This window comes from Eulemur rufifrons, chromosome 7 (assembly GCF_041146395.1).
Source record: "Eulemur rufifrons isolate Redbay chromosome 7, OSU_ERuf_1, whole genome shotgun sequence".
Classification (NCBI taxonomy): Eukaryota; Metazoa; Chordata; class Mammalia; order Primates; family Lemuridae; genus Eulemur; species Eulemur rufifrons.
In genome coordinates this window covers 222152833-222166462 of record NC_090989.1, presented here as the reverse complement: position 1 = coordinate 222166462, position 13630 = coordinate 222152833, and the positions used below count along the sequence as shown (strand labels likewise).

The following is a 13630-nucleotide window of genomic DNA, read 5'->3' as shown; positions in this document are numbered from 1 at the left end:
AACAGGTTTTTTTTTTTCTTGGTTCCTTAATTTCACTTTGGTGTCTGTTTGGAGAGGTGAAGCAACAGCAGGATCTGTTGGCTTTGGCAACTCCTGCTAGAAACTAGATAACACAGAAATTTGACTTCCTAAAATACTGTTCCAGTTTATCTCATTCTCTATCTACCTCGGATTGTGTCCTCATATTATTTTACTCAGGTGGTACCAACAGACAGGTAACTGGTTTCTTCTCTATCCTTCTCCAGTCCATTTCCCATGGTGTTGCTTCAGCGGTTCTTCTACAAACATCTTTCTTAAACCACTGCAATAGCTTCCCATCACTAACAAGATAACATCTCAAATTGCATATGGCATTAAGGTTTTTTCATGGTCTCTCCCCCCAGCCAGGCTCATCTCCTGCCATACATTACCCATGAATACTATATCTCCCAAGTCTGCCAGACTCTTGCATGCCTCCATGCCTTTGAATCTGCTATATTTACCACTTGGAATACTCTTTATTCCTGAACTCATCACTCAAAATGTATCATTTAAAACTCAGTTCAAATTGCATCACCCGTGTGAAAGTCTCTGATTACCACTCCCTTGGGGCACTGAAAGTGCTTGATATGTATTCCTATAATTATTATATTGCATGGAAATTGCTTGTTTACATGTTTGCCTCTTTTCAGTAGATTATAAACTTTTTGAAGGGGTGATTGCTTCTTTATTCTGCCTGTATCTTAAGTTCTGGAAGAGTGCTTGGTTCAATGTTAGCTCGAAAAGAATGAGTGTGGATTGATTGAATGACGAGTAGCTGTCTGTTTTGTGATGGGTAACCAGGTGGTCTTCCCCATGCACTTTTGTCCTCATAGTGGGATGGACTTCAAACCTATTTGGGAGAATGGGAGAACTGGCATAGGGATTTTCCTTCAAATAATTTTATTTTCTTGAATCTTTTTCTTTTAATTAGATTCATCCTATGAAATATTCTTGATCTCTGACTATCTTTCTTTGAATCACAGGGCACTGGTGTTTAGAAATGAATTGGCCACAAACACAAAAGTGTGTATTTGGTTCTACTTCTGGACACTGCTTTATCCCCTCCCTTTGAATTGCTCTGTAGCTCTTGTCAATAGTTTCTTACTCACTTGTGTCCCCCACCCCCACCCCATCATGCTTAGGGCAAAGTATAAAAGCACTCAATAACTTTGAAAACTTTAAGAATTTCAATGATATCAAGGTAATTTCCCTCACATAAATCTTGGCAGTTTTGACAACTGGAAGTAATTATATCACATAAAAATCAACGCAGTATACATCTACATTTTTTAAATGAATTCCATGACGTACATGGAAGGGGTGAGGTCAGTTTCACAATCTACTGTACAAGATGGAATGACATAATCAAGGCACTATAATAATATGGTGCCTTTGGCTGGAATATAACTCCTTTATTTACTAGTGAGGGACCTGCGACAGGTTATTTAATGTCTTTAAGCCTTCATCTCCTCATCTGTTAAATGGAGGTAAATATGTCTTTTAAGGTTGATATATCTGGGAAAAAAGAGATCATGTATGGAAAGCACTTGGCCCTGTTCCTGACACATAGCAGTGTTGAATAATCTCCTCCTTCCCCCTCTCTTTTTATTTTCCCACTTTTTTCTTTTTCTTTTTCCTTTTTCACAAAACCCATTTCATGCCAAACCATATTTTCCCACTTTAGAATCCTGAGCTGGCTATGGTAAAACAGAAGGCACAGATATACACAGAAGGGGAAATAGAAGGTGGGTGGTGTGATGGGTTTAAGAGTGATAAGAAAGGTGCTTAGTACCTACTAGAAGATAAGTTTTGTGCTGTGCATTTTACATATGGTTTTTTATTAGCTGGATTAATCTAAGAAAATCCTAAGTAGGCTGTGAACTCCTTGGATGCATGGACTGTGCATTATATTACTTAGATACTCTCTTCTCCCCTTCCCTCAGTGCTAACCAAGGTGCAGAGGATGGAAGGCTTTCCCACCACTCCATATCTTGATCTTCCTTACAGTATGTGTTTTCCCCCACAGCATACACCTTCTAAAATATCATACAATGTGTGTATGTATTATGTTTATTATTTATTGTCTATCTAACCCTGATAAAATATAAGGTCCACAGGGACAGGGACTTTTGTCTATTTGATTCGCTGGTGTGTTTTCATCAGTGTCTAGAATAGTGCCTGGAACATAGTGGGTGTCCAAAAAATATTTGTTGAATGACTGAATGCATAATACTGGTTGGAGGAAAAATATAATTAAAATATTTAGGGGAAAAATGTCAACTAACATTGGAAATTCATGAGACATTCAAGGCTTCTCAGTTTGGTGGAAACCAGTTGCAGAGATGCTAGAGCCATGCTATCCAATATGGTAGCCATTACCCACATGTGGCTATTTAAATTCAAATTAATTATAATGAAATAAAATTTAAAATTCAGTTCCTTAGTCACACTAACCACAATTAAAGTGTCCAGTGACTGTCCGATTGGATGGCATAGAACATTTCCATCGTCACAGAAAGTTCTGCTGGGCAGTGCTGCTCTCAAGGCAGGCAGAGCTGTCAAACTCTCCATCTTAGTCAGGGACAAGCAGGGCATTTAGATGAAAAATCCTGAACAGTGTTGGCTGTATCTCTAATTTCTCTCTTTTTCTTTGCCTTTGGCTATGGATGTGCGCAGGAGTAGAAAGTGAAGTGTTGCCAGTAGACACAGGGACTTCCAAGTGGTTAAGTAGACTCTCTGCTGCCAACATAGTAAGGAAAGCACATTCTCTGAGTTCATGCCAAGTGCAATCCCTCCAGTGAATATTGCCATAGCCAGGCAAGAGGAACGGTCAAAATTTTTATTGTTTTAGGTCCCATATAAAAGACAGAATCAGAGCTGGACTGTGATGAGTGGACTCTTTGGGCAGGCTACAACACTGGCACTCCATCAACTGACATGCTTTACAAGTTTGTCTAACATTTATTCAGAAGAGACGTTAACCAGCATGTGAGAGAAGATGGAATCTGGGTGTAGCTTCCTCTGTTGTCCAGAAAAACTCAGCTCTGGGGCAAGCAAAAATAAACCTCTTGTAGTTCCTGGATCCCATATTCTTAGAAAGCAACATGGTGGAGCTGCTAAGGGCATCAGTTCTAGCCCCAATCAGCCTGGGAAGACCACTCTCTAGCTGGGAGATGTTTAACAAATCACCACACCTTTCTGTCCTCAATTTCCTCATTTATAAAAGGGCGATAATATAGTAATGGAATAAAGTGTTTAGATCAGGCTCCTGCATGTAGAAGCTTTAAAGAAATAGTAATTTCAAATTTTCAAGCATACTGTTGGGGAGAGGGTCAGCAGGATGGGGAGAGAAGAGGGGTAAGTCTAAATTCTCTTTCCAAGTAATTTATCAACGGATTCCTTTTAACCCTATATCCTACTATAGGGGATGCTGGGGCAAATATAATTTTTTCAATGTTTGTTAGATATTCTGTGATGGATTTGTTCTAGGTGGTTTGTTTTTTTAAATTATTTCTTATGAATTATATCCATAGGCAGTTGCTCAGTTAGCTTATCCCTCAGTCCAAATCCAGTGTCCTACAATAAAGAGCTCCTTGTCTTTCATCTCCTATGCAAGATGCCTGTGTGGAAAGGCTCATATCATCAGGTAATCTCAACATGGATGTGCTTCACTGTGTTGACAAAAGATTGACTATTTCCTTTGTTTGCCCTCGGTATCTCTCAGGCAGCTAGGTTTCTTATTTTTCCCGCTAGTTTCATGATTCATTGCATGACTTTATGAGTGCCTGGAAATCTTATAGATATCAGGGTATCTGTAAGATTTTGGCTTTATTTCAGTAAATATTTATGTCATGTTGACTGTAAATTCTTTTCTTTGTCTCAGCAAACATTGTTAATCTATCACCGTACTCTTTTCTCTGAGCCCAGATGTGGCTTCAAGACATCATTCCAAGAAGCCACTACCAATTGATTAGAGTTTACAATCAAAATGAAACTATAGTTGATCCTTGAACAACTCAGGTTTGAACTGCTCGGATCCACTTATATTCTGATTTTTCTCAGCCTCTGCCATCCCTGTGACAGCAAGACCAACCCTTCCCCTTCCTCAGCCTACTCAATGTAAAGATGAAGATGAAGACATTTATGATGATCCACTTCCACTTAATAAATAGTAAATATATTTTATCTTCTTTATGGGTTTCTTAATAACATTTTCTTTTCTCTAGCTTACCTTTTTGTAAAAATACAGCATACAATATATATAATGTACAAAATATGTGCTAACTGACTATTTATCATATTGGTAAGCCTTTGGTCAACAGTAGCTTATTAGTAGTTAAGTTTTGGGGAGTCAACAGGTACATGTAGATTTTCAACTGCATGGAGAGTTGGCATCCTTGGCCCCCATATTATTCAAGGGTCAATTGTATTTGTCATCTCTGCACTAGAGATAACAAAATCTCAAATATGCTATCAAGTGGCAAAAACCAAGGAGATCATAAGGTTAAACAACTCCAAATTTTAGGTTTGTTTCCAAGACACTGAACAATGACTTCCATGCATTTTGAGAAATGGATTCTTTACTGCCTACTCAAGATTTTTAGAGGTTTATGCTCATGGATGGCAACTTACTTTGCATTGAATATCCCCAGGAAACATAATAAACATGTATATCAACTCTAAAACAGTTTAGGACAATTAAAAAAAAAGACTTTTTTGAAACTGGAGACTTTTCTGGACAACAATAGTATAGACTTGAGTTAACCCTGAAATCCTACTTTAATGCATTTTTAGTTTCTCTGGTTGAAGAAGCTTTTATAGCAAGTGGTCACTGCTATATATAGTTTTCATACATCCTGTGTTCCATGATCAACATCTGAGAATTGCATGGGGAATGTGGGGAAAATCCATTAAGAACATCCCAAACATTATTTATTATTAAAGATACCACTGGGTGAGATGTTAATACATTATATTCCTAGCAGCTGTAGATTTTAATGTCAGCCACGTTGATTCAGAATTCATTTCCTCTAAAGGAAGGGGATTAAATACCAGGACATTTTATTACCTGCATCTTACTCAGAGAAGTCTGTGGATTTTAAAGCCTTCACATCTTTTCATGAGAGAGAGGCTAGATAGAACTTCAGAGAAAAATTTACCAGAAATTAGGTAGGGAAAGAGATGTGTTTGTACATCTCATGGTAAGGCAGACAATACAATGTGCTTAAGCAACAGGGGGGAGGACAGTTCAGTTGGGTTGTAGGGTGAATGGAAAGCTCATTGGGCGAGGGAGATTTTAGAGAGAAGCTGGGACCAGAATTCAGAGGATCTTGAGTTCAAGCAAAGGAATGTTGATTTTACCTGTAGATTAGGGGCCTTCAACTGGGCTTTATAAAGAAGCTTCTGGAATTTTGAGGAGGAGCTCCAGAGCTGCCTCAGAGCTGCCTTAGTGGGAGAGAGCCAGGCAAAGAGAAGGAGGCTCTAGGAAAGCAGTTCTCAAAGTATGGTCCCTGGGCCAACAGCATTGCATCTTCTGGATACTCCTTTAACATGAAAATTATCTGACCTCTGTCAGATTTATTGAATTAGAAAATCTAGAGGTGAAGTCAGCAATTGTGTTTTGTTATTGTTGTTTCCTCTTATTTTTTAAAATTTATATTTAATTGATGAGTAAAAATTATATATATCTATGGTATACAGCATGATGTTTTGATATGTGTGTATACATTGTGGAATGGCTAAATCAAGCTAATTAACATATACAATAACTCATGTACTTATCTTTTTTTTATGGTGAGAACACTTAAAATCTACTGCCTTAGCAACTTTCAAGTATACAACATATTGTTATTAACTATAGTCCCTAGGATGTATTAATATAAGAGATCTCTTAAACTTATTCTTCCTATGTAGCAGTTTGCTTTAACAAGCCCTCTGAGGGATTCTGATGCAAGGTAAAGTTTGAGAACCATTGCTCTAGGCCTTCTACCCCAGCTTCAGTAGAGTAAACCTGTGTCTTGTCTGTGTTTTTTCTACAGATTTCATCTGAGAAAGAGTTCAGGGGCTTTAAAAAAGTGGAAATCAATTAAGAAAAGTGGTAGGTGGGGACTCATTAATGGTTGTCCATTTCAGTTGTAAAGTCAAAGGCAAGAAAGAGGGTGGCACTCCGCTGATGCTGAACTTTCCCTGTTGGCCCTAAGGATCTCGCCTCCCACACAGCTGAGAGAATCGCCATTCACAACCAACGAGCACCATTTCACTTTAAATACCTTTGCTTTTCTCATTCTCTTTTCTTTCTTTTTCTAAATTGGTCATATATTTTGAAATAGTCAGAAAACAATTTGCAAAAGAAGTAAGGAAATAAGTGAACTGAATGCCTTTAAGAAATCCATGTAAATAAAAATACTAAAAGATATGTCTGTTAGTCCTGTCAAAATGAGTATTTTTATGGCATAGCTTGATTTTCAGGGAAGAGCTTTCAAGTCTGACAGCTGTTTGGAACCAAGCACAGCTGTGGTAAAGAAATAAATGAGGTGACTGATGCTCAACACACTTTTCAAATCAACTGGCTTCCAAAGACAAAATTTGGCAGAGGGTACCAAGTGGTTGTGGCAACAATACACTGTGAGGAGAACACACATGAAGCACAGAAACTAGAGAAGATATTTTTGAAAAAATCAGGGAAGTATAAAGAGAAAACTAATTTTTATAAACTTTAAAACAGAATTTCTGAAAATGTGGTCTATGGATCACTCTCATTGGAATCTTCTGGGGTTTTGGTTCTTGGGTTCCACCCCAGGCACATCAAAATCAAGGTATTTGGAGATTTGGAGGTCTTTGTCTTCCAAAGCTCTCCAGGAAATTCTCAGGCACGTTGAAGTTTGATGGCCACATGCTCATTTAGAATGTTTTTTTTTTTTTTTGGGTAAAACAAGTAGCCAAGAGTTAGCAAATCTCAGAGGAACATAATTAATAGATATCTTTGAAATCTTCCCTTGGCATTGATGGGCTTTCTGAAAGGTGTGTATGATGGGTCTTTCAAAGAGATTTCTCTATCATAATTGATTACTCAGCTATGTTTTTCCTGATGTTTGCTCTTCATGTTCAAGGCTACTCTTTCCCAGAGAACTTGGAGTTGAGCAATTCTAATGCAAATTTAATCAATGTGGGGAACTCATGGGCCAAATTAGATCAATGAAACTTCTCCCCTCCATACTTTCTTCCCTAAACTCTAGATTATTTTTTTAAGTCAATGCCTCATTCTTCCATATTGACACAATATGAGGATCAAATAGCAAACTGTAAGACAAAAGTATGTATTTCATTTTGCACTTTCCTAAATAAATGGAGCTACTCTAGCATTGCAGAGCTTGAATACAGTGACACAGGTAGCTATATATCTATATTTTTATATACTCCACAGAGGCAAAAATTGTAGTAATTCTTTCTCCATGAAACTTTCTCCATTCACTCCAACCTATGCCTCTTTCTGCCTTCTCAGAACTCAGTAACTAACATCTAATTGAAAATTATCTTATTATACTAGTTCAAATGTGATTATATGTGTGGTCTTGAGGAAAGTTACTCTTTTCATAGTACCCACGGTGTCTAAAACAAGCATTCAAAAAATACCTAGTGACTGACTGATTTGAAAAGTCATGTTATCAGTTCTGTCTTTAGGTCTTCACTTAAATTATAAACATATATACACACACACACAGACATAATTACAGGCACTAATATATACTTAATTACAGGTAATTAAATCAATTTTATTAGATTAAATCGATTCAATTAATTTTATTAAATTGAATTAGAATATACATAAATTTAACTTAAAAACATATATACACACACACAAACATGCGCGCACGCGCGCACACACACACACACACACACACACAGAACACCACCATGATATCTCAATGAATTTGTCCCCTTTATCAATTTCCTTCAATCCTGTTCAGATTGATTCTTTTCTAAGTTGAGTTACATGAGAGGGGGTCAAATATTATTTTTTCCTCAGTCATCTTGCCTGACCCTCAGTTTGGATCCAGTTTTTGATGGAAAGGGGGAAGGGGAGAAATCGATTCATAATATTGCCATTTTGTGGATAATTAACATACACTGTTCCATTGAAGGGATTCTCTTGAGGAATGCCCCACTCTCTGTGCTCGTGTGACACTTTGTGCCTTTATCAAAGCACAAATGACCCTTGAGTTCTCTATATTAGTGTCTGTGTTTTAATCTCCACCATAAAGTCCTTGACAGCTAGGGTCATGTTTTATTTCTCTTCTAACTGTTCCATGCATATAGTAGGTACTCAATAAATGTTAACTCGGAAAACAGTTTACAAAAATGACACTTTTTATAAATAAAGCCACCAGTATTCTTTGTCCATACAAGATGCTCCCAGGGTTCCTTACTTCCTTTCTGAGAAAGTTACACAAAAGAATCAAGTTTTGACAAGATTTCTTACAGAAAATCCTAGACAAGAGACAAGGTAAGATGGAATTAATAAAAACTATAACGGACACTTGAAGTCAGCATGCTTGACATGTTTCCTTCTTTCTCACTTGACATTCCAATTATGCCTAAATCATGCTGGAACACAAACCAACGAGATCAATTACTTTCTTACAGCAGATCTCATAGAGAAAAATGATAAGGCTTTGACATCCTTCAGCTTTGGATGAAAATTTCTGGAGTAGCAGGAGAAAACATTAGGGACCACTGCACAGAATGATATGACCTGGGGAATACAGACGACACTTGGGTTTCTAAAGCATCTAGTTTTCTGGGGACTTTTTCCTATCTTTGGTCATTTTGATGTGTATTTGCAGGAAACATACTTTTGCCCCATCTCTGCTAGTAATATATAGTTAGATTATTTGAAGCCATACAACATATTTTTCCTTTTTCATCTCCAGTTGATATTCCATTTATGCCTTTGCCTCTGCTAATTTAAAAATGTAGGGACTTTTATTAAGTTTCCTTTAAACAAGAAAGTCAAATTTTTATTTGAAATGTATCATCTATTCTCCTGCTCCCAAGAGCAAGCCATTGTCCATGTATTCTTCACAATATCTAATGTTGTGGCACAAAAGACTGTGAACAGTCTCTTGGTGTTTGCCCAATTGACAATTTTCCAAAAGTTATGAACAGACTACTAAAAAACTTTAAGACTTTCTGCTACTAGCAAGTTCTGCTTCTTGTCCTAGGGTGTCTAAAAATGGTAAATCCAGATGACTATTTTTGGGACAAAGATACCAAAATAAATGTAAGCATTGGCAATAAAATTTAGATGAATAAGGGCATGCATTTAGATGCCTTTTCCACACTGACATTTTTCATGGGTGAAGCACTTGCTCACTGACTGATAAATGGAGGGCTAGACAACATTTCTCTGCAATCTGACACTCAGGTTGACAATTAGCTGGCAAAGTAATCTCTGATTTCAATGTCAGGAGCCTAATGCTTGAAAGGTGTTTTCAACTACGGGTATCGCTGTTCATCTTAGTCAGACACAGCAAAAAGTAGAATCCTCGTATTTAAACACTCAAGTAATTCGATCTACTGCTATTTGGGTAGTATTAGTCTCTTTATGTTTGTAGTGTTTAGTCATTCATGATTCAGAAATAAAATTTGATAATATTTCTAAAGCAATGAAATTAATTAGGGAAAATGATTAGTGACTCATGTTAAACTATGACAGAGAAAATCCATTATGACAACAAAGAAAAAATGAGTTTGACAATTTCTTTCAGGTAGTATATGCCACAGTGCAGAGATGGGGAGAAAAAGACCAAAATAAGAATTTAATTGCAATTGTTCCTTAGTTTATCCAAACCTATTTGCACTGTGATAGATACAGTCTGTCTTTTTCTATATCATAGTCTATCTCATCTACAAAAGCTAATCAGTTTTGACAATTATAATTTGCTTCCAAAGTGAGTCTCTTTCAAATTCACATTCTTAGAAGAGAATTTAAAGACAAAATATAAAGTTCACAAGGATTGAAATATAAGGCGTAAATTCTTTTTACCCTTTTAAGATTATAACATGAAAAGCTAGATAGCTGAGCATATACATTTATAGTCCTTCAACCTGTATTATTTACAAACCTATAAATGAGGTTAAAATTTTTTTAATCATGTTTAAGTTAGCAGAGAAATTGAGAAGACACCAATTCAGCCCTGAAATAAAGGTTTCATGAACAGGGTGTGTATGTTCCCTATATCCAATTTCATATGTACAATGAACACACTTAATAGGTTTATTTACATGAACTTATAGTTATGGATTTATATTTATTTGTAGTGAAACATGTCCAACTCTGTTGGACTTTGTTGAAAATCAAAGAAGAAATCCTTCCTGATGAATAAAGTCTAGGTGGGCCAATTCTTTTTTTAGCATAAAGAAAGCACACTACTGCAAAATGATGTTCTTTGGAAATGATTTTTTAAATTGGCTGCACATTTGTGGCTAGACAATTTCTTATCAAGTCAAATAAACATGATCAATTCTTGCAGTTATTCAGAGGGCACACAGAAACATCCTGACTTTATTTTATCATGATAAATTTATAATTGCTTTCCTGGAGAAAGAGCACACTTTTATCATAACACCGTGTGTGTGTGTGTGTGTGTGTGTGTGTGTGTATAAAATACAAAGTTTCTCTTTAGACTTCTATTTTCTTAATAACCATTTCTAAATGTTTCTTAAAATTTTATTTTTTTATTTTTTATTTTTTTGGAGACAGAGTCTCGCTCTGTTATCCAGGATAGAGTGCAGTGGCATCACCCTAGCTCACAGCAACCTCAAATTCCTGGACTCAAGTGATCCTCCTGCCTCAGCCTCCTGAGTAGCTGGGACTACAGGCGCGGGTCACCACACCTGGCTAATTTTTTCTATTTTTAGTAGAGACAGGGTCTCACTGTTGGTCAGCCTGGTATTTCTTAAAATTTTTAAAGTTTTAATTTTGAAAATTCCGATGATATAAAATTATACTTAATTCTTCATCTCCACACTAGTTGTTTGTATAACTTCATATTTCTTGATAATCAGCCCTGGTTCATAGTTTGTATAGATTGTGATTTTGCATATTCAGAACATAAAATAATTAGAACTAAAACTGCCAATTAAAGTTAAAAGGGTATGGTATTTTTGAGTCAGTTTGGGGGCTGGGGAAGGAAAAGAATCTATATGACATACGGTTGATCAGCTTGGACACCAGTTTACAACCAAGAATGCTTTGGTTTTATATTTTTGGAATACACAGAATAATAAAAAAATTAAATTATAATGTGAAGAGGAAGCTGAAGGCAACTTAAGTGCACTTAGGTATTTAAAAGACAGTATCACTAAAGTACCCCATGAGAAACACTGAAACACACATTGCAGAACATATTTTAGTGAATTTTTCAAGGTAGACAATCCAAGAGCATGATAAACAATAAGCACTAAGTCCTGACTTCCATTACGAATAGAATTAGAAAACCTGAAATACTAAGCTAAATAGCCTACTTTTCCATGAGTTTCTGAAATAGAAACATGAAGTCTACAGTCAAATGCCCTGCCATTGAGCTAGACCCCTGAATGCATTCTGAATGCAAATTTGTATCCACTTCGTAGCATTACAATAAAATAATTTGCAAACACTAGGAAGCAAGAAATAAGCCAAAGCTAAAAGCTTTATAAATTCTTTACTTTATTTCTGAAAAAAGAACAATTGCTATATTTAAAGAAATGAGAACTATAGCTAAATTTTTAATAAAAACTAAGCACAGTTAAGGATCCTTAACTCTGGTTGGTAGTAGATATACAGAACTTTGGGCAAATGTTTGTTCTCTTTTTAGATACTTCTCTATAAAAGGATCAATATTTATTACCAAAGAAGAAAATAACAGTAATGCAATTAAACTCACCAGTGAACAAACTCCAGCTTTGAACTTATAAAAATTAGCAATTTTTGAGGGGGAGTCACCAAAACTTTAACTAGCTCTAAAATCATTGTCAAGGTCTGTAAGCAAAGGCTGGAGGCCCAATGCCTTTCATTATTCCTTATTTCACATACCTACGTCCATCTACTAACCAGGTAAGTGTGTTGCTTTAATGGCTCACCTGGAGTGCTAGGCTACTGGCAAAGACAAGGATGGGGATGGGAGAGAAGAGATGGTACTGAACTGCCATGGGGACTCTCTTTCTTAAGGCAGGATGGGTAAGAGAGAGGTGGAAGAGTAAGTGTCCTGCAGTAGGTGAGCTCACCTGTCATATTTATTATTATAAAACTTGTCTACTTAACTTATTAGAGCTTCTTGAGGTTGGTAATTAATTGTATGTGATGCTTTTATACATCTCAGTGTTTGGCCTAGTGCATGGCACCCAGCAGACACTTACCGTATATTTATAAGAAGCATGAGTAAAAGACCCCCATCTCCTTTGGGATTTTTTTCCCACCACAAATCTCACATGTTAGGAGAACTGATTGGGTTAACAAATTCCTTATTTCAAACTTCAGTGGCTCCCTTGAGTTTTGCTCTTTACACTCACACCTTGGGATGAATTACTTTGATCCAATAATCTGTTAGAGTGCCTGGATTTCACTATTCCCTGAGTGGGAACTCAGGGTGGAGGGAGGGCTGTGAAGGGGAATCCTCCCTGGGGTTGGGGGCTTTGGATGGTTGAAAGTAGCATTAGGAAGCTGGTAGCCCAAGGGAAGTACATGAGGGGTTCAAGAGGAGTTTTCAGAGGACCAAAGCAGTTACCATTACAGAGATTTTACTTTCCAAGCCCATCTAGAGGGACCTGAAGGCACAGTCCACCAGGAGTCTGTACAGTAGCTCGGCAATGCTGGTATTTGGAGGCCAAGCCTGGAAGCTGCACATCCCAGATTCTTTCAAATCACTAACTTCTACTATGTGGTCCAGATTAGCTGTGTTCTGTGTGTTAAAGCCCAATTCTTACTTCTCCTTATTGGGAGGAATGAAGAGAAGAGAAAGGAGACGTGTACTATGACCTCCTTGCTTCCCTTCATTCTCTTTATGCCAGCGTGGTCTTGTACAGTTTTCATGGAATTTCCTACTGCATGGGACATTTAGAATACGTTCCTCTGTTCTTCTCCACCACCCTCCCATGACAGATGTCTTTGAGACAACTTGTTCGTAGCTGGTGCTGATGTGAGGTCTTGGTCGAGCCACTGAAAACACAGGTAACTAATACCCTCCTGTCCAAGCTTTGAACACAGGCTTTGCACGAAGGATCTACGTCCTGGCGAATTACCTACCCGCCTTCTTCTGAATATTTATGGCCAAATGCCAAGATGTCAGACGCTCGTCCACTCCCATCACAGACAACAACCGGCACAGGAGGGGTGTCCCGGAGGTACTCCAGCACGATGGAGATCACGTTGGGTCCTCCTTCCACAATGAGCGCCACCACTGGAACGCCTTGACCGATTCCTGCATTAAAAAAGGAAAAGAAAAGGAAAAAAAGAGAAAAGAACACAAAGCCAGCAAACCAAAGAAACAAAAAGAGAAACAAAAAGCACAAACTAAAATTACTGAGCACGGGGGAAGTAACAACACATGAAGGGATAAAATACTGAGCG

General features: G+C 37.3%; 1 protein-coding gene across 21 annotated transcripts in view; it reads right to left on the bottom strand.

Annotated features, from left to right (window-relative positions):
* Positions 1 to 13630, bottom strand: part of TRPM3 (transient receptor potential cation channel subfamily M member 3) — a 797388-nt gene that overhangs the window by 196263 nt on the left and 587495 nt on the right. For 20 of the 21 annotated variants that reach the window (XM_069476420.1, XM_069476422.1, XM_069476410.1 and 17 more), the window contains one exon: positions 13307 to 13481. In XM_069476420.1, coding sequence (XP_069332521.1) covers positions 13307 to 13481 — 175 coding nt within the window. Of the gene's footprint in view, positions 1 to 12185; positions 13482 to 13630 lie in introns of those variants that run through there. The other variant, XM_069476427.1, reaches the window with a different exon arrangement.